At 42.0% G+C, this 21,845-nt stretch overlaps 1 protein-coding gene across 1 annotated transcript; it reads left to right on the top strand.

Annotated features, from left to right (window-relative positions):
* Positions 1 to 553: 553 nt before the first annotated feature.
* On the top strand, positions 554 to 21,753 carry sec31a (SEC31 homolog A, COPII coat complex component). Its single transcript, XM_042396081.1, has 29 exons — positions 554 to 819; positions 2,098 to 2,177; positions 3,120 to 3,243; positions 3,342 to 3,540; positions 3,653 to 3,748; positions 4,389 to 4,529; positions 4,644 to 4,786; positions 5,584 to 5,683; positions 5,793 to 5,954; positions 7,340 to 7,492; positions 7,586 to 7,816; positions 7,904 to 7,978; positions 8,136 to 8,177; positions 9,128 to 9,170; positions 9,450 to 9,769; positions 11,087 to 11,243; positions 11,360 to 11,538; positions 11,627 to 11,753; positions 11,953 to 12,098; positions 12,714 to 12,887; positions 13,959 to 14,231; positions 14,650 to 14,751; positions 16,215 to 16,317; positions 17,971 to 18,318; positions 19,635 to 19,690; positions 19,794 to 20,075; positions 20,771 to 20,890; positions 20,984 to 21,055; positions 21,565 to 21,753. Exons 2-29 carry the CDS (start codon positions 2,099 to 2,101, stop codon positions 21,742 to 21,744), a joined length of 4,227 nt encoding a protein of 1,408 aa, XP_042252015.1. The 5' UTR covers positions 554 to 819; position 2,098; the 3' UTR covers positions 21,745 to 21,753.
* Positions 21,754 to 21,845: the final 92 nt, after the last annotated feature.

Genomic DNA, 21,845 nt, shown 5'->3' with positions numbered 1-21,845 from the left:
TCTCACCAGACTCTAGAAAGTGCTCTATAGACACATGGAGGAGATTTCAGAGATCTGCTGGAGTTATAAACTGACAAAATATATTATAATAACTTTATTATTAATAATAACTTTATTTGTATAGCACTTCTTAAAACAATATTTACAAAATGTTTACATACAATAAAACCCAAAGAGACAGTGATATAAAATTACCACAATTAAATAAATAATTGAGCTGAATAACTGAAAAATAGAAAACAAAAAATAAATAAAACAATAATAGTATTAATAAAATAGTAATAAAATGTAACACAAGAGATAAGCAGATCCAAAAACAAACAATTAAAACTGGTGGACAGCATGTCTTTGTGTTAACATCTTTAACAGAAAGTTTATGTTTATGATAGTATGACAATTAAAAATATGGCTACAAAATTTAGCATAGTTAGCATGCGAGGCTAGCAGGACGCTGATCTTTTTTCCCTAGGATGACTCCGCTTCTCAGGCAGAGTAGGGCGGGTCATTACTTCGCCATCCTAGGAATAAAAAAAAAAAACCCGGCTAGCATAGGACGGCCTCCGGAAGTTGTTGTTCTTCTTCGTGGGAGGAGGCGTGTGTTGCTTAGTGCCACGTTGATGGAGCCCAGTGGGGACGTGGAGATCCGACTGGAGTCTGCAGCCGGGGACCGGTAACCTCCTTTCTGCTTCTACAGACGTTAATCCTGCGAGCAGAACCGAAACGGGAACTTGTTCTGGGCGGAGGACTGTTTGTTATTTGTTTGTCACCTATTTTTTTATGTGTGCGTTCATGTAAGAAGCAGCAGCAGAAGAAAGGAAGGTAAGTAATACGATCTGAGTGTGTAAACTGTCTTCACTCTGGTATATTTTGCCTGCACAGGCAGCTAGCAGGCTACAAAACGTAATATCCTCCCTGCAGCTTTAGGACACAAAGTACCAAGTCCTTACAAGCAGATAAAAAAGCTGACATTATATTTACGGAGCGTTTTCTGCCGTTAACCGACTTAATTTCACCTGCTGTTTGTCTTTTAATTGATCAATCAGCTGTTAGCTTGCAGTTAGCTTCTACTTAACTCTCCTTTTAATAACCTATGACTGCGAAAAAAGTACCCAGACTGGTTTCCCTCTGGCTTCTTGAGAGCTATAATGCACTTATAAATCATTTCTGTCAGACAGCTCCACAGTGCAAAGCTCATGTGATCATTACTGTCAGTCAAAGTAGGCCTTTGTCTGCAATAAGGCTGGTTTATTTACTGCAATAACAAGGCAATTAAACAGACAGTCAAGGGGCAGAATGGAGAAAATGCAGTATTTACATATAACAAAGGTCGTCACATACATGTTATTATTACCATATGCCCTGACTCATTAGTATTTAGCTCGTTTTGTCTTTAAAGGTTCAGAAGTCTACTTATAATGTGATAGGGACTAAATTCAGTCAATTCATTCTTAAGGACAGGTTTGCATTTTTTCCATTGTGTCTTAAAACAACAGTCAGGTGTCTATATGAACAGTGAAAGAGGTTTTTCCTCGCTGTAATCATTCCTCCTGTTCATACCGGCTGTTTAAAGGATCCCCTTCAAATGTGCTTTCAGTGTAAATGATGGGGGCCAAAATCCACAGTGAGTCCACACAGTCATTTTGTGCAAATACGCATGTAAAAGTTGATCTGAAGCTTATATGAGGCTTCAGCAGTCTGAGTTAGTCATATCAAGTGGATATCTGCCACATTTGCCTTCCCTGTCGAGCTGCAGTGGAAGTATAGTAACAAAAACCACCATATTAGCTTCGGATAAGCTTTTAAATGCAGATCATTTCATTCATTCGGGCTCCTGACTGTTGTTTTAAGACAGACTTGAAAACATGAGAATCTATCCTTTAATGTATAAACATACTATAATGTAAAAACCCAGCAATATAAGCTCTTTTGTATTCATTCTATGGGAACTAAATCATTATCTGTGGTGATTCACCCAGAAGCCAGATGCAGAGAAAACAACATTACATTTGCTGTAATTACATTACAGTGAAAATGGCAGGTTTTCTCAAGAAGTGCACTCATTTATTTATTTATTTATTTATTTTTTTTCCCCTCCAGGATGAAACTTAAAGAGATCAAGCGTACATCCATCCAGAGCTGGAGTCCTGCACAGCACCACCCCATCTACCTGGCAACAGGTACGAGCACGCAGCGAGCGCCTGCACAGACCTGCTGCTGCTGCTGTCGCTTCTTGATGTTTTGACAAGACATCATATCATTTTTTTAATCAGGTGTTCCAGACATTTATACACACATTAATTAAACTAATCTGAGCCGCAGAACGTGTAATTAGTTTGTTGTTGATCCGCCGGCAAATGTCAATAACAGAAAAACATGGCTGCATAATTTCCAGCACTGTAAACACAGTAAAAATGTGTTGATTTGTTGTGTCTGCCTACATGTTGCACTGCTGATATCATGTTTTCTATCCTGTACTGAAAAAGAAACAACACAGACTCTGGTGTGTAACAGTGAAGTATTTATTTAAGTTTATTTGACATGTCGAGAAATGTTTCCATCGTCGTCCTTGATGTTAAGATGACAAAGACACAGGAGTCCATGTGACGACGCAACATCAACATATCATGTGACACGTGACCGAATGAAGCTGCAACTAAGAATTATTTTCATCAGCGATTAATCTGCTGATTTTCCAAGTTAATTGATTAATTAAAACGTCAGAAAACAACTAAAAATGTAACCGGAGTGATGTCATGAAATGTCTCGTTTTACCCGAACAACAGTTCAAAACCTGAAGATATTCAATTTACTTTAATGTAGCAAAAGGAAACTAATAAAAAATAACACATTTTATTCACACGGCACTTTTTAAAGGCAGTTAAAGATGCTTTTCATAGATAAATTGGTAAAAAGAAGTTACCAAACAAAGGCAGTAAAAGAGACGTATCAGACTAAGAGCTGATTATTAGCTAAAAGCGTCTTTTAAAGAAGGTGAGTCTTGAGAGTTCGGTCTAGTGTTTAATGTCCGTGGGGAGTTTCACAGGGAAGCAGCATCATTTAAGACTCTGCAACCATCAAATAATTGTCATTTTTTTCTGTTTCCTTCGCTCTTCCTCCAGGAACATCAGCCCAGCAGCTGGACGCCTCCTTCAGCACTAATGCCTCCTTGGAGTTTTTCGAGCTGGATTTAGCTGAACCATCACTGGACATGAAATCATGTGGCAGCTTGTCCACCTCTCACAGGTAGAAAAGAGCTGCTTGCTACTCTCATGGTGACTCACATGTTTTTGTTTTTCACGCTGCTGTTCATGACACACACATGTGTTTTTTCCTCCCCACAGATACCACAAACTGGTTTGGGCTCCTTATGGAATGGACAACCAAAGTCACCCATCCGGGGTCCTCATCGCAGGAGGCGAGAACGGCAACGTCATCCTGTACGACCCTGCGAAGATCATGGCGGGAGAGAGTGACGTCATCATCGCCGAGAGCGATCGGCACACGGGACCAGTGAGAGCGCTCGATGTCAACCCGTTCCAGGTACGCTCCCGTTCGACTCCGGCGTCTGTGAATCCAACGTCGTGCTCTCGGTTTAAAACTGGGACGAGACGCGGTGACTCATTTTGTGTTTTTGTCCTCTTTTGTGCTGCAGACAAACCTGGTTGCATCAGGCGGGAATGAGTCTGAAATCTATATCTGGGATATGAATAACTTCGGCTCTCCAATGACACCGGGACCTAAAACTCAGGTACATTTTTAAAACTTACAGCCTACATTTTATACAGTTAAATTAGCTGTACTTCCTGTTAAGGGCTGCAACTAAAAATCATTTCTAATCTTCTTCATTGATTGTTTGGTCTGTTAAACTTCAGAATGCTGAAAAATGACATCAGATGTTTTGTTTTGTTCAGTTTAATTGATTGTAAAACAAGGAAAGGCAGCAAATTCTCACATTAGAGAACGTTAGAGAACCATTAACAGTTTGGCATTTTGCTTCAAAATTGACTTAAAGGATTAATTGATTATTTGAAAACAGTTGCAGATTAATTTTCTTTTGATCAACTAATCGATTAATTGACTAATGTTTGCAGCTGTGTCCTTACTTTCTGTTGTCAAAATGTTTGTTTCTTATTTATGGGAGTGTAAATTATCTTTTGACTAACTTTTTATATGTAATTTGACTTAATTATTCTGTCAGATGTCACTGTAATTAAGTGATAATGACTATTTTCTAACATTTTGAACATTGATGTGTGCATTCGTGTCTGTTCTTGTGTCATCAGATGACGTTTTGGACATAATCTGTATCATCTCATGCATGTAAATAATGTTTTAAGCTGTTTGTATGATGAGTAATGAATATAAGAGCTGATGTTTTTGTCTTGAAGCCTCTGGAGGACATCAGCTGTGTGTCGTGGAACAGACAGGTGCAACACATCCTGGCGTCTGCCAGCCCCAGCGGCCGAGCCTCAGTGTGGGACCTCCGCAAGAACGACCTCATTATTAAAGTCAGCGACCACAGCAACAGAGTACGTTGTTCAGATGAAGTTGTACACATGCTGTCTTGACTAAAAAAAAAAAGTTACTCACAGTGTCTACTCAACTTAAACAGTCTACGTTAATGTTTATGTGTTTGGGTTTAGATGCATTGCTCCGGACTGGCTTGGAACCCAGAAGTGGCCACTCAGCTGGTCTTGTCCTCCGAGGACGATCGGATGCCGGTCATCCAGATGTGGGATTTACGTTTTGCTACCTCTCCTCTCAAGATTTTAGAGAATCATACACGGTAAACACATCTGTTTTCATCTTTTCTTTGCTGTCTTAAAGGATAAAGCTGGTGATATGAGATATATGTTTATGAAATGATCAAAACCAACAATGAATTGGTTCTACTAACAAACATTGTCTGTGAAGCCAAAGCCGAATATATCTCAGAGTTCTGCTGTTGTCCAAAAACCATTAAAAACACATCAGTGAGTCACTGGATGACATGTTCTTTCATAACGATGAACAAACACACTGTAGTTTATTTTGATTCAGTCCCACAAAACATCATCCTGCTGCTGGAAAATACTCACCAGAGCACCAAATATGTATTTATCCACCACTTAAAATATGCAATGTTTACTTCTGTTTGAGTAACATTTGCTAGAAACTACAGCGCCCAGCTGATTCAGGAAGCCTTTTTTTTTTTTTTTAGAAATGAAAGTATATATTTGTGACATTTAAGCCACAGATATACTCCTGAGCAGACGCGTACATGGACGGTTACAGATAAGTAGTAGTCCTGTTGTTACTGTCCTCTGGAGTCTGTTTGGAGGACGTGTTCCACGCATCAGCAGTACATCGGCGTCTACAGGAAGAAGACAGGCACACAGATGTCCACACAGAGCCTACACGTGCACCCTCTGATGATGAAATTTTACGTCATGCGGACCTTTTCGGCTTTACGCTTTGAGTAGGAACCAGTAGGCGTGAGACTGAGAGCCACAGACAACACAATGTTGGTTCTGGTCTTTTTTGTGGGATTTGTCCTTTTAAATTTGTGCAGCTATTTAAGACGTAACTGTATTTTATGTGCAGGGGTGTCCTGTCCATCGCCTGGAGTTTGGCTGATCCCGAGCTGCTTCTGAGTTGCGGGAAGGACAACAGGATACTGTGCTGGAATCCAAACACAGCAGAGGTAAAATATGATTCACACACACACAGGTTATTGTAGATTACACCGAGGAGAAGACTTTTGTTCTACTTTCACCCTCCGATGTAATTAAATCACCGGCTCGAATCCTCAGGTGCTGTACGAGTTGCCCACCAGCAGCCAGTGGTGCTTCGACATCCAGTGGTGCCCCAGGAACCCCGCCGTGCTGTCGGCCGCGAGCTTCGACGGATACATCGACATCTATTCCATCATGGGAGGCAGCAACCAGGCGCAGAGCCAGAGACAGGCCGACCAGGTGAGATAAACAGATGTGTAAATAAAATATGATCTTGCTGTGATTTATCTAATTATAAGATACTCTGGAACTGGAAATTTGTGCTTTAAAGTAATTAGTGAGTGAAAATAAACTGCATGACGTTTGATTGACAGCATGTTCAAGATGCTGCGGCAGATTTTACAGTTTACCTGGAAAATCAGCAGATTAGAGCTGCTTATTATCGATTAATCTGTTAATTATTTTCTCAATTAATCAGTCATTTGGTCTATAAAATGTCCAAAAATGGTGAAGACTGTTTCCCAAAATGTCCTCAAATGTATGAGAAATGCAGAATATTTGGACATTATCTCTTTAAAAAATGAGTTAAAATCATTATTATTAAAATATTTGGCAATTTATTTTCTCAACTACTCGTTGCTGCTCTTCAGCAGATTGCAAACAAAGATAAACTGCAGGACTCACAGTGATCCTGGCGTGTTATAGCGAGTATGGTGATGAAATTTCCTCGTCTTTTATTATTTTGCAACTGTTTCTGTGTTTTTCATTGACGCCTTCTCAGTTAGTCTTGGATCACTTGATGCTTCGGGGCGTTTCAACAGTTCAGTGAACACTTCTGCTGTTGAACTCACACGACCTCTGCACATATTTATTTTGTTTTAGTGCTGCGCATCATCAGAACTGATTTCCGTCATCTTAAGGCTCTTTCACACAGTGATTTTTTTGGGGAAGTCTGAGACAGAATCATGAGAGAAACGTGGTGAAATCTTTGGTTGTCGATCCAAAACGGCGTCCTAGATCTGTCAAAGACATCCTGAGGGAACATTCTGACAGTCAGAAACTTAAGACAAGATTCTCACCGCTGCTACGACTCGTGACCGCGAACCAACCAATCAGGATACGACATGAAATGAAAATGAAAAAACACACAATCTCCTTAAAACATTCATGGCACACAAAAACCAAAATGATAGCGGTGAAACAAAAAAGAAAGTTTGCGTGACTTTGCTGCAGATGGATGATGTGAGCTGATAACATGACTCGGCTTTTATTTACTTTTTTTTTTTTCTATTCACATCGTAACACGTTCTGACGGTGTTGCAACTCCGGTTCAGGGGGGGAAATAACATGAATGAAGAGGTTGAATTAGATGAAACTAATGACAGTTTATTAAGTAAAAAAAACAAAGAGAAAACAATGTGGTGTGAAGGAGACTCTGCTGGCTCAGAGAGAGGATGAGGAGGAGGAGGAAGGGCCTTTCAGTTCCTTGAACATGACATAACAGACAGCCTCAAACTGATATCGTCCAGTCTGACACAGATTGTGAATAAAGATTTAATTAAACACGGTACGTCTTGCACAATGTGACACAATAAACTTACACAATCTCTGTGTGTTTGTTACAGATTAGTAACTCGTTCGGGAACATGGATCCTTTCGGGACGGGACAAACGTTGCCGCCGCTGCAGCTGCCTCAGACCGCTGCTCCTCCAGCGACAGTCAACCCCCTTAAGAAGCCCCCCAAGTGGATCCGCAGACCCGTAGGAGCATCGTTCGCCGTGAGTCTCTTTACTTTTCTACAGGACTGACTGACTGACTGTATTTTACCATCTGATGCACTTACACTCTTTTGGCTTCTGTTCACTTCCCAGTTCGGCGGGAAGCTGGTATCTCTGGAGAACACAAAGCCGAACCCTCAGCAGCCTCAGCAGCCCGCTTCACACGTCGTACACGTCAGCCAGGTCGTTACGGAAACGGCCTTTTTGAAGCGATCCGATCAGCTGCAGGCCACCCTGAGCGCTGGCAGCTTCGTGGATTTCTGCCAGGAGAAGGTTGACGCGGCCGAAAATGAGTTTGAAAGGACGGTTTGGTCTTTCCTCAAGGTATGAAACTGAATGGTGAACACACGAGGAAATTAATGCTTTTCATTTGAATAATGTTGTTTAAATGTGACTTATTTGTGTTTTCAGGCTAATTTTGAAAGTGATATCCGCAGCAAGTTCCTGGAACTTCTGGGCTACAACAAAGAGGAGCTAGCTTTAAAGGTGAGACATATACTTTATATATATTCTAGGCTAATGCATTCCCCATATGGTACTATATATATATATATATATATATATATATATATGCTCAAAATATAAACTTTCTTCAAGAGTCTTTCCTTACATCTTGTGATAATTGTGTCCTTTTTGTTGTCAGATTTCAGCAGCACTAGAGGAAAAACCTGCTGATCCTCCAAAGGTACGTTACTCTTATACATTTTAACTCAAAAGCAGTTTTTCTTTGTGTAGTTATTGTATAATTTCCATTATAACTACATATATCATGGACGTTATTTCATTTTGTTTTGTTGTTTCCTTTGTAAAGTATCTTTGAGTATCCTGAAAAGTGATATTGTTATTATATCCATAGGACTAAAATGATGATAATGTATGATAATGCAATTTTTTGATGCCAGTTTGGTTATTATGGCTTCTAATTGTTTAATGATGTGATACGATCCTGCTATAATGAAGTTATCGGCCTTTACAAATGCATCAAAACATGTTTAAAAATGCACATGGAGGGATTTTATTCATATAAAAAAATCGAACTTAATTCACAAAGTGGACTACAATAGACACTGCTGTGCTTTCATAATTACTTGAGATGCTTCCAAATTGCCCCATTAGCACACCACTGCACTCCATTTGTTCCTGCTTACTGTGCCGTTCACATCCTTTCACTAATAGTACAACAAGACTTACAGCCTTGTTCTGCTCCCATTGGTGCTACAGTTCTTTGTTTGAAATGTTGCAAACTGTACGTGTCTGTCTCTGGTTTTGCAATGAGGAAGTGTTGCAAGTGTTCATAATGATGAAGCTTTGGTCTGTTGCTAGTGAAGCTACTTCACTTTTTGAAACTGCTCAGAGGAAGCTGGAAATCATTTGACTCTTCGCAACAATTTATTCTGCTTCAGGTTTATGTTTCATTTCTCTCTGCATCACTGTTTTCTGTGGATGCAGATCCGTCCTCGTACTTCTGTTTCCACCACTGAACTCAAACATGATCCTGACTCCAACGATTAATCTAAACTTAATGTTGATGTGCTTGTGCCTGTTGCTGAACTTACTTTTACACCATCACTGTCTGAGTATCTTGTGTCTAATTCCGAACCTGTTGGTGCACAACTCTTTTCCTTTGAAATCTAGGTGGACGTGCCTGCTCCAGCTAGCGTGCAGCCTGTTGCAGATCTCAGCGTCATGCCGCCTGTTGCAGACCTCAGCTTCGCGCCGCCTGTTGCAGACCTCAGCATCATGCCGCCTGTTGCAGACCTCAGTGTGGCGCCGCCTGTTGCAGACCTCAGTGTGGCGCCGCCTGTTGCAGATCTCAGCGTCATGCCGCCTGTTGCAGACCTCAGTGTGGCGCCGCCTGTTGCAGACCTCAGCTTCGCGCCGCCTGTTGCAGACCTCAGTGTGGCGCCGCCTGTTGCAGACCTCAGCTTCGCGCCGCCTGTCGCAGACCTCAGCTTCATTCCGCCTGTCGACACTCCAGAGGCAGCGTTCGACATGATTGCCGCTGCGAACCTTCAGCCAGCCGCCACGCTCGAACTGGACTCCTCCGCTCCTGACCCCGACACCGAGGAGCCAGCTGCAGCGGATCCAGAGGATGCTCTTACTGGTGAACCAGAGGCAAATGTGGACCAGGTTCTCCCAGAGGAGGCTGAGGAGAAGGCTGAGGAGGATGTTGAGGTGGAGGCTGAGGAGGATGTTGAGGTGGAGGCTGTGGAGGAGGTTGAGGAGAAGGCTGAGGAGGAGGCTAAGGTGGAGGAGGAGGAGATCCCCCTGGAAGAGGTACATTATCATCATCATGTCACATTTACATTGATGCTATCTTCTAGCCCAGTGGAACTGCCTTCAAAATGACTATAAGCACCATGAAAGGCCCTGCACACCCATTTTGGTTGATAAGACTTCCTCTCAGCACTGAGGCATGTTCACACTTGGTCTGTCCCAGTACCCACACTTGAGGTATTCGTGACTAGTCAAGTGCTTACTTGCAAGATTCTGGTAACTGCCACAGTGCTTTAGTGCCCGTTGTTTTTATTTCAGTCATTCAAATACACAGTTCAGCTGAACTCAGGCGCCTTTTTTGTTTGTTTTAAAATCACGCAATGAACAAATAAGTAATCCTAACCCTGACCCTAATCCTAGTCCTAACCCTACAGCATCACAGCTACAATCAGAGGACAGTTACAATTATTAAAACAATTGAATGAAGTTATCAATATCTACCATGTTGGTCTACTGTGCATAAAAGACAAATATGATAAACATGATATTATTGTGAATGGTTTCTGTCTGATAACATTTTTAGGAAGATAATCTTTATTTTTTTACAGTGTCAGGTGTGCAATATCATTCTTATCACTCATCAACAAGATTTTTTTTTATATTTATAGATATTTGGAGGTAACTGCATAGTGTTTGGAAAATAAATAATAATATTCACCCTGAATCCAACATAGTAACATTTCAACATTTTCATGTATGTTGATTATTGTCATTAACACAGTAGACAGTGATGAACTGGGGGAAGCTGTATTTGGGGGACTTTTGCATCAAGTGTTCGTTGAGTCTACTGCATGTTGGCGTTTTTTACACAAATACTTCTCAACACTGCAAGTGTGGGTATTAATCCAGACTCTCGTGGTAGTTTTGTGCATCTGGTGTTTGCGTCTGTTTGTTTCACATAATTTCCAGCGTAGATCCGCCAACCTTCAATCTGAGATGAGGTTCAATCAGCCAGAAAACTTCAAAACACCTGTATGGGTGTGTAAACGCCTTTAAGGCAAACTGAATAATCAGATTGTTTGTGTGTTATTTCTACTTCCCTCACTGGGGTAAATAGATTGTTTTTAATTAAATTAATGGGCAGAAGTATCAGGTGTTATCGAGCTTTTATCATAATATTTGATATATATTGCTCATATATCAGCATCGTATTGATTCTAGTTGTTAATTTGTTATGTGTGTTCAGGTGATGTCTGCACAAGTAGAAATATTGAATTGGCAGCAGACAGACATTTTTTAACTGACAACACATGAGGGAAGGAGATTAAACATGAGACATTCACAGGAGGGTTTTTTTTTTTGTTGTTGGCGTTTCAGGAGACGGCAGCACCGGTGGAGGAGGAGCTCATTCCTGCTGAGAGCGCGGCTCCAGTCGTGGAGCCCGCTGAGGTTCCAGCTCCTGCTCCAGCTCCAGCTCCTGCTCCAGCTCCTGCTCCAGCTCCTGCAGAAGGAGTCAGTCTCAGCATCAGTCAAGGTAATCACTCCTTCAAGGTTTTATAACGTCAGTCCACAGCGGCAGATTTCACCGATTATCACCTTCAGCCAGAGAGGGTTTGAAAAATATTCACCCTGTTTTTGTTTGCGTGCCAGATGTGGACGGACTGATCACACAAGCTCTGCTGACCGGAGACTTTGAGGGAGCCGTGGAGCTCTGTCTCCATGACAACCGTATGGCAGACAGCATCATCCTGGCCATCGCCGGCGGGGCCGACCTCTTGGAGAGAACCCAGAAGAAGTATTTCACAAAAACACACAGCAAGATTACCAAGGTAACAACCAAGGAGGATTTTTTTTTTCTGTTACTGTTTATTAATTCAGAGTTTATTATCGATGACGTAACCGTGTTTTGTCCTGCAGCTGATCAGTGCAGTGGTGATGAAGGACTGGCACGACATCCTGAAGACGTGCGAGCTGCAGAACTGGAAGGAGGCTCTGGCTGCCGTCATGACCTATGCTCAGCCTGAGGAGTTCTCTTCTCTCTGTGGTTAGTTTAAGGTTACCTTGGATTGACCTCAACAGACCAAAGTGTTACTGACAGGCCTTCATTTTAGTCTCTTGGGGTCATTTATTCCTGTGCTCCACCTTACATGTAGCCCGCAGGGTTTCATCAGTGTGTGCTGTCCCTCCTTTTTATTAAATGTCAATGAATCTGTGCTCACTAACTGAACTTTTCTGTTTGTTAGACCTTCTCGGGGGCAGACTGGAGGCAGCGCAGGAGGCCCAGCTTCAAGCTCAGGCCTGTCTGTGTTACATCTGTGCCGGTAACGTGGAGAAACTCGTGTCTTGCTGGACCAGAGCGCAGGACGGACACTGTCCACTCTCTCTGCAGGTGTGTATGCAGGGAGTGTGTAGAAAGAGGGACTCCAGCTCTGCATCTTACAGCTGCACTAAACAATATTTTTACATCAACAATGAATCAGATCAGTAAGTGTAATGTTTCAGGTGGCAATCGCAGTGAGAAACCCACAGAAAATTATCACTTAACTGCAGTTTCCCTCAGCTTTAGAGAGCTTTTTAGCTCATCATTGTTTTGGTTTTCTGGCCTGAAAACTCAGCTCTCATCAACGTTGTTTTCACCAAACAGCAGATGGACAAATATAGCAACTATATGGTGAAGACCGCAGAGTATTTCAGCAGCTAAAGAGCCAGATATCTTCCTCAGGAGTTGATGGGAGACCAAAACAGAGCTAAAACGGTGGTTAGAAACAAGACTCCAAGTGAATGCTAATGTTGCTCTCTGTCTGCTGGATGTGTAAAAACTGGTGAAAGTTTTGCTAACACCATAACTGCCATAACAACCCTGTAATAATATGTCGAATTTTGTCTTTTCATCTTGTTCTGTTACCTCCATGTGACCAAAACAAAATGTTACCACAGTTTGAATGTTTCTTTTGTTTAATTATTTAATCATGCTTATATAAAATGTTGTGTTTCTTTCTCTCAGGACCTGGTGGAGAAGGTGGTGGTGATGCGTCGTGCGGTCGAGCTGACTCAGCGCTCTGGTCCCGCTGCTATCGGCATCCTGCTGGCTGAGAAGATGAGCCAGTACGCCAACTTACTGGCCTCCCAGGGCAGCCTGTCCACCGCCATCACCTACCTGCCTGACAACACCAACCAGGTACGTAACACAGCTGCAGCAGCTGTATGTAAGTTCAAATGGAGCTCAGTTTAGTTTGAAGGTGGTGTGGAAGTTATTCTATAACAGGATAAGTTAGTCACAAAGAGATGTACACCTCCCTCAAGCAAGGTGAAAGTCATTCCTTATTAACTGTTACTATCGTGGAACAGCTAGAAAAACTGTACCTTTACGTTTATGATGACTATGACAGTCACTGACATGCTCGCTCGGTGTTATTTTAAAGTGTGATTTATACGCTGCGTTCACTTGAGACGGGAATTGCCGATGACGACTTAGTTGCTTGTAACAGAATCTCGTAGCTGTTCAGGTGTCGACTTCAGCTGAATCTTTTCACTGAGACCGCGGTAGTAAATAATAGCGTTAATAACATAAGAATAGAAAAAAAAGAAGAGAAGTGACCGATAAATGAATGTAGAATTATTGATAAGGTAACAGTAAAACATATGCTGTATCATATGTTAGTTAGTTCACACAGGATAGCATACATTCCTTTATTTCAATAAAACTGTCTATTGTAGTTCTCTTACTGTCTGTCACTAGTTAGTATTGTTCTCTGTTTTGTTACATCGATGATTCACTGGGTGAAAAATCACTCACGACAATGTGTGAAATCAAAATGACAAATTTAAAAACTAACTGTGAAACTAATTATTTACAATTAAGCAGTGAGTGTCGACTTTAGACTCAAACTCAGACGTTCCCGTCTTGCGTTCACAGACTTTGGGGCAAACTCTCACTAAGTCAGCGAGGGTTCAGAGCTGGAACGGACTTTTTGAGCCTTTTATGCAAACTTTCTGTAGGACTGCTCAATTTGCAGACTTTGCTTTAAGGAAAACTCAGCATTGCATAAAGTTGTGATATGTTGTAATATGTTAGTTTAGTCCAACAGAACGGAACAATTTGTCAAGCAAAAAACAAACAATCCAGCTCATTTAACTAAAAATACTCTGAAATATCAGCCTCACATTTCAATGTGCGTAGAAATGCCCAGGTAACGTGATTTCTCACTTTCTAACTCCACATTCCTCATTTCTCGTCTCTTCCGTCCAGGTCGCCGTGCAGCAGCTTCGCGACCGACTCAGTCGGGCTCTCGGGCAGCAGCAGGCGGCGGCGGCGGTCGCTCCTGCAGCTCCGGTTCAGACCCCGAGAGCTCAGACTCGGATGCCGGCTCCTCAGGCTCAGCACGTCTCAACTCCTCTGCCCCGGCACCCGTTCACTCCGGTCCAGCCTGCCATGGTGCCTCGGCCCAGCGTAGCACCTCCAGCTCCAATGCCTACACCTGCCTCCGCACCAGCGCAACCACAGCCGCAGTATTACCAACCAGTATGTTCCACTGACCTCACATAACAAAGCTTAAATTTGTGTTTTTTTTTGTCAGGACTCACGCAGATTTCAGGGTTTATTAAACCTGAGGGCAGACTCTCCAGGTCACATACTAACTAACCACCTGAAGCGCTCATTGCTGTCGTGTTGTAGTCATTTCATTAACTGGATTATTTCCATTCTAGCCAGGGTTTAAATCACATGCTGATTCCCAAATGCTTTAGCGGAAAAATGCAGATTCTTTTTATGTTACAAACGTTTTGTGTTCCTGTAATTTGAACCCTGGCTCTGTCCACTTGTCCAGTGCTTTGTTGTGGTGTTGTTTGGTGTCCCCCCCTCCCTCCTCCTCCCCCCCCCCCCCTCCTCCTTCATGGTGCGGCCATCATTGGTATGTGCTGTGTGTCTTTGTGTGCTTCAGGTGAGGGCTGCCTCCACTGTCACCTCCTGGAGTAACCAAACTCCCACAGCCCTCCCCAATGTTCCTCCTCCTCCGCAAGTAGGCACCGCCTCAGACCAGCAGGTATACTTAACCGCCCAACCAACCCCGACACACACCTTGACTGATGTTTACTGATGTTCTTGCACAAACTGTTGACCAATTGCCTGACATCCCAGACTTCTTCTGTTCGGCTGCTGTGATACGTCTGTGGTAATGCCTCCCCCCCCCCATTGCTACCCACCATGACATCACTTCCTGTTGTTCTTCTGACACTCTGAGGGTGCTTTCTATTCAGCTAACATGACTCCTTCCAGCCGAGAAGCAAGAGACAGAGATGTGAGAAAGATACATGAGGATGGAGGATTTTTTTAGGTTTCCATCCAAATGTAAGTCAGCAAAAAGAAAAATCAAATTAAAGCGTGTTTCCATCTCAGATGTTATGCTAATATTAGGAATTAGGTTGTTGAGATAAACAGCTGGTGGTGCTAATTCTCCAGTTAGAATAAAAAAAAAAAAGAATTAAAATCAGTCATTAAAAGAGTTAAAAGTTACAGCACAAACGATGGAAAACCGTGTGGAAAACGTGATGGAAACATGACGTTTCATTTATTAGTTTGGGGAATGTTCCTCATCGTTCCACACAGGTTTATTTTTGTCTCTTCAGTGGAAGGTTGAGTCACGTTCATGTACGTCATGATTTATTCTGCTACACTGTTTCCATTGTACTTGGTTGCATTTTGCATTTTATGGATACACCAACTTTCCAACTCAGGCATAAAAGATTTTTTATGCTCATTTTCAGCATTTTCACTCAGGTCCACAGGTAGTTTGACTAATCTGCAGTTTTTAGATAATGCAATAATATTAGTATTACAGTGAAGCTGTGTCCTCAACAGCCGACTGCTCCTTTTATCATCCTGTCAGATCAGCTGACCAACCAATAAACACTGAAGGGATGCTGCCGTCCAGTAAAAATCTTCCACATACGATACAGCTACGGTTCCTCACTCTGAGCTCCTCCATGTGCCTCCTCGTCTCCTCTTAGACGCTTTTAAGAGATTGGAACAACCCTGATGAGTTTTTGGGTCACGAGCTGAAGGAGCGAGGACGAGAGGAAGCATAATTACCAGAATGGAAATCAGCCAGACTGACTCCTCCGTCTCCTCAGCCTGTGATGCATGCAACGTTTCCACTCAGTCATTTGCTTCTCCTGCACCCTGATTATGAATGTGATTAACTGCATGAGATTAGTCCTCGTTCTTCACACTCTTAACATCTGTCTGCCTCTGCTAACATGCATGCTGCTCCTCACAAACAAACATAATACCACTGAATGTAATTGCATGCCTTTTATTTGTGGATTTTCCCGCCCAGGAGCTGTTAATTTAACTATTTAACTGATTATTCTGCTCTCACTCAACACCTAACTTTGTTCTTACAGCGGGGGAAAAAAAAGCTTCATCCTCTGTTGTGGAGCTCAGTGGTCAGTTCTTTATCTTTTTATTTTAAAATCCGGTTTCAGATTTCTTTTTCTGCGTCCGCAGGTGGAGCCTTCAAGCCCCTATGGGCTGCCAGCCTCTGGCCCAGCTACTGCTCCTCCTCCAGCCTCCACCACTCCTGCCTACATGTACTCCCATCAGTACCAGCGTAAGTGTTTTACAAACTCTACAAGCCACGGAAGCAGAAGAGTTAAAGGACCAGTGTGTAGGATTTAGTGGCATCTAGCGGTGAGGTTGCAGATTGTCCGTTCTGGGCTACTGTAGAAACATGGCGGTGCAACATGGCGGCCTCAGTGTAACTTTAGATATAAAGGCCTCATTCTAAGCTAACAAAAACAACGATTCTTATTTTCAGGTGATTATACACTAATTAAAACACACTTATGAATATTATACTCCATTTCTGCAAAGTCTGCTAGATGCCACTAAATTCTAGACACTGCACCTTTAAGTCTTTACTACAAAGGTTATTAACTTTAGAGAAAATCACTGTTTCTGAGTCTAACTGTCAAGCAAGTTTTATACACAGCTGTGGCAAGCATTTCATTTTGGAAATGTTTGACTCTATAATATCTGCTTTGTTCTGTGCTGTTGAAGTTAATATTAGTCACTAACACAAGGTATGAATATTTTTTCAGTATGTTTATTTCTTTGCCTGTTGAGTCCTGAGCTAAACTTAAAGCACGTTAGCATGTACTGTATGAAATCTAGTCTTTATCTGTATATTTCTACAGTCTGTCCTGTTGCATGATACAGTTGAAGGATACGGCTGGCAATTCTCTATATTTTTCATATTGTCAACAAATCTCATGCAGAGCCAAACCAGCACTTATGACATGTTGTCCGCCCACGTCGGAAGGCAAATGTGTTTATAGTTGTTCCAAAGGCGGAGTGAAAAGCCGACCATCACAGAGAGGGGAGGGAGACGGGGGAGACGTGATATCGTTTAAATACGGAGATAACGGCGCATATTTTCAGACAGTCTCTCCTGGAAGGCAGTCATAACGTTGCACTTGTTTGCAACAGAAAATAGTTGCATCATGAGTGGAAAAAGGAGAGCTAGAGAGAGAATTTCCTCCTCTTTCACCTCCGCATAGCTGTCCAATCTCTGCGTGAATCCTCTGTCGGAATAGTGCGGGGGGACGGGGTTTAACGGGCTGGGCATGTCTGAAGAAGTATACAGCCACTTTAATAATAGCAATCAAGTTTTCAGTCTCTGGAGAGTAGTTCTGTGTAAGGCAGACACCACTGAGTACTGAGCTTCACTAGCTTGTTGTGCTACACATCACAACCTCCTGACTTTGTACTACACTGTAAAATGTCTCAAAGAACTTCAGTACAAAGTCAAGAGGTTGTGGATATGTAGCACAACAAGCTAGCAAAGCTGTAAACAGAACCTTGTTCTTGCACATGCTCAGTGTCATCTGCCTTACACAGAACTACTCTCTGGAGACTGAAAATGTGATAACTGTTATTAGTCTTTGGAGCCGTTTCTAAACAAACTAACGTGACCAAACTCTTCATGATGAAGGAACATGTCACCCAGTGCAGCGATGTGACTCATTAACGTGTTTTTAATAGTTTTTAGACAACAACGGAGGTCTACGGCACAGAGGAATAAGATATATTAGGCTTTGGATTCACACACAATACTTGTTAGTAGATTGTTGGTTCAGCTCTGCGCATGAGATTTGTTGACAATAAGAAATATATAGAAAATTGCAGCCTTAACCTTTAATATAACCTGCAACTGTGCTAGTTTTTCACTAATAGCATCTATTGTATCCCATGTGACTCCTAGCCTACCCCCAGGTCAACCAATACCCACCTGGAGCTGGGGGGGCACCTATCTATAACCCTCTTCAATACTCTTCTGCTGCTCCACCTCCCGCTGAGCCCCCCGGCTTTCTCTCTCAGTACACGCAGCCCGTCCCCTCTCAGTCAGCACCCTTCTATCCCGGGCAACCTCCTATCAGCCAGTGCCTTTCCTCCTCTCTTCCCTCCAATCGTCCTTTCTTTCCGACCGCCCCTTCCTCTTCCTCCTCCTTTGTTGCTCCTCCCTCCTCCTCCGGAGCGTCTTTCCAGCATGGCGGGCCAGGATCTCCTGTGTCGTACATGCCGCCGCCGCCTCCACCGAGCGGAGTCTCAGGTACACAGCTCTCCCCTGAGCTGATCCCCGCCTCTCAGAGAACAGGTCTGCATGGCTCTGATCATCCTCATCCTCACTGACTCTCTCACCCTGTATGTTCAACTCTGGTTGTCATTTCCTCCGTTTAACTGCCAGTCAGTCAGTCCATTAATTCACTAATTGTATTTCTCTACAAAGTCTTTTATAATACTTTTTCACATATGCAGAAGTACTCTAGTGATTATGCTTCATTTCACAATTCATGACACGTCTGCTGCTTAAACATTTACAGTTTCTATTTCTTAATCGATTTAAAGAAGCTTTTTTAAAATCAATTTTGCAGTTGGATTTTAGAATTTAATTATTATTTCATCAGTTAAAGTCAGAATAAGAAAGTAGAATTATTAAACGGCAAATTTAATTATCTTTTTACTTTTTTTAACTTTAATTTTATTAACGCATCATTAAATATAAACTTACTTACTTTACTTTTATTGTTTTTTTTTAAAACAGTTTATAAATTGATTGTAATTAAACCGTATAGAAGACTATCATTCCACTGCAGACTCCATAGACACAAAGGCAGATTGTGTCTTCTAAAAGATGTCAAGGACATCAAGATGTCTGATTTTTACTTTGTTACTTTACTTATTTCACTTTATCTGCTTCAAGATAATATTTTTCTGCTTCTAAGTCATCGTCAGTAGATAAAAAGAGGCCATTATGAGCAGAGGAACTTAAAGTTATTGATGCAAGAACTTTTTTAACAAGACTCAACAATGAGAGTCGTCATCATCTTATTTCTAGTTTTAGAAGAGTTCATCAACTGTCTGCACACAAGCTTTCCCAGGTTGAACTTAATGACTTTATAAATATGAATTAGATTTTAATTCATACAGCTTCAGGAGAACCAGTTACCTTTGAATAAGAAAAATTACCTGGATTAAGGTAACAGGGATGGATGATGATTATAATTCTGTGTTGAATCACTTATCTTAAAAAAAATAATAATTTTACACCTTGTTTCCAGTTGGTACTTTGCATGGACTGATTTGATAAATCTTTAAATTAGTATACAATGAAAACTACTTTAATCATTCTATGATCACAAATTGCTTTATTTTAATCAAAACAAAATAGTTTCATTTGTTATATTTGCACCTCAATCAGTGCACCATCGTAGATTTGATTATTGGATTCATCTGTCAAGTCTTGCAATTAAAGCTATGAATAACAAATTGAAGCTTCTATCAGACATATTTCAAAACATAACATATACTGTGGTCTCGCAGTGTGAGAGTGAGTGAATGATTAGGATTGTTTTTTTCTTCCTGTAGGGCCTCAGAATGGCTGGAACGACCCTCCAGCTCTGAGCAGACCACTAAAAAAGAAGGTAAATCTAAAAATCTGACTTTTGTTCATCTCCGTCTGCATCCAAGTTGCAGATAGAGACACAGATGAAGATGTTTTAAATGAAATATATTAATATTATTCAGCAGGTTCCAGCGCAGTACACCCCACCTGCCCCCATCACTGCTCCCATCATGGCTCCACTGGGAGGTGACCCTCAGGCCCAGCCGGTGTCCTCTGGGGCCCCTCAGGCCATGGTCCAGGGCCCGCAAGGGGTCCAGGGCCCGCACGGTGTCCAGGCCCCCTACTCAGGCATGCACCAGCAGCAGCAGCAGCAGCAGCAGCTCCCCCCACAAACTATGAACCCGGTAATGCCCAAGACCAGTATGGAGGGTGCACCAGGAGCACCTACAGGAGACGTCATTCAGGTACATTAGAGCTGCAGCTAACCATCTGGCGATTAGTTTCTTCATTAACTGAGTAGTTGTTTGGTCCATAAAATGTGAGAAAAATGTTTATCACTGTCTCCCAAAACCTGAGGTGACCCAAAGATATTTAGTTTATTATCATAGAAGAAGAAAATATTCAAATTTGAGAAGCTGAAATCACAGAATGTGGAAATGTCAATTATCAAAATAGTTGGCAATTAATATTCTGTCAGTCGTCTAGTCGTTGCAGCTCTCATGTCACAGAATATGAAGATAACTGGGTGAAAATATGTTATTGACTCAGTTTTCTACTGTTTCTGACACAGGATATTTGCATGTTTTAATTCAGAAACATTAGAAAAGTTTTGATACATCATTATAGATACCGTCAATAAGGACACAGCATATGAACAGCAGGAGATTTGTGTGATTTGAACAGCGACCTGTGAAGTTTCGCTTCACTAAGCGAACCAGAGAATAGAAAAGGGCCTGGAGCGTAAAAAATGTGATCTGATGAATCTGTTTCTTTAGACGGACAAGTGTCCGTGACGAAGTGTCTTGTCCTTAAAGTTGAGGGTTAATATCCTCATTTATTTAGTTTTGAATTTACTGTGTTAAAATGTGAACGTGTGTCACCCTCAGAGATTTTGATGAATGGCTGTAAGAGTTCATTAGACCCTGTTTGACCCTTTCAGCCTCTGCAGTCCATCCCTGCTGAGAAGATCATGAAGAAGCCTATCCCTGACGAGCACCTGGTCCTGAAGACCACGTTCGAGGGTCTCATCCAGAAGTGTTTGGCTGTAGCTACCGACCCTGTGAGTCTATCTGCTGCGGATAGCAGTTTAATCAATCTCTACTTAACACCAAAGTATATCATCGGGTGTCTAACGTACTCTTTTTGTTTACAGCAAACCAAGAGGAAGCTCGATGATGCCAACAAACGTTTGGAGGCGCTCTACGACAAACTCAGAGAGCAGACGGTGAGTATCTGACAGATTTGTTCTTACTGTAGGTGGCAGGTCCGAGTGATCAAAGAGGAGTCGTCACGTTCAATTTTCTCGCTATTTTTAGGCACAAACAAAATCATCAAAAAGTCCAAAACCCAAAGATATTCAAGTAAGACAAGGAAAAGCTGCAAATTATCATATTTTAGAAGTTGGAACCATCAAATATTTGGCATTTTTTGCCTCTAAAATTACTGAAATGATTAAGCTATTATCAAAATAGTTGACTGGTTAATTGATTCATCACCTAATTGTTTTAGCTCTCATAGTATTTAATCAGGTGCCTTAATGACATTTTTGTAAATGAAACTTGCACACAAACAGAGCAGAACAGATTGTCTTATATAGAGACTTTAGGGCTTTGTCAATGCTGATGATCACATCTCCAGCACATCTTGCAAAATAACTGCAGTTTAGAAAGTTTACAAAGGATAATGTTAATGCTCTGTGATAATGTGTTGACTTATCACAACTCTTCTCTGCAGCTCTCTCCCGCCATCGTCGGAGGACTGCATAACATAGCCAGGAGTATAGAGTCTCGATCCTACACGGAGGGCCTCAACATCCACACTCACATCGTCAGTAGCAGCAACTTCAGCGAGACGTCGGCTTTTATGCCCGTGCTCAAGGTGGTGCTGACACAAGCCAACAAACTCGGGGTCTGAGCAGAAAGAGAAACATCCCCAACCACTCCTCTGAGTCTCGACCGGTGGACGGCGGAGAGAGTGACTGGTCCGGGGTCGAGCTGGATGTCAGCGTTAAAATT

Source organism: Thunnus maccoyii, chromosome 19, assembly GCF_910596095.1.
Source record: "Thunnus maccoyii chromosome 19, fThuMac1.1, whole genome shotgun sequence".
Lineage (NCBI taxonomy): Eukaryota > Metazoa > Chordata > Actinopteri > Scombriformes > Scombridae > Thunnus > Thunnus maccoyii.
Note: the sequence above shows the minus strand (reverse complement) of the source record. Positions and strands in the feature narration are given on the sequence as shown.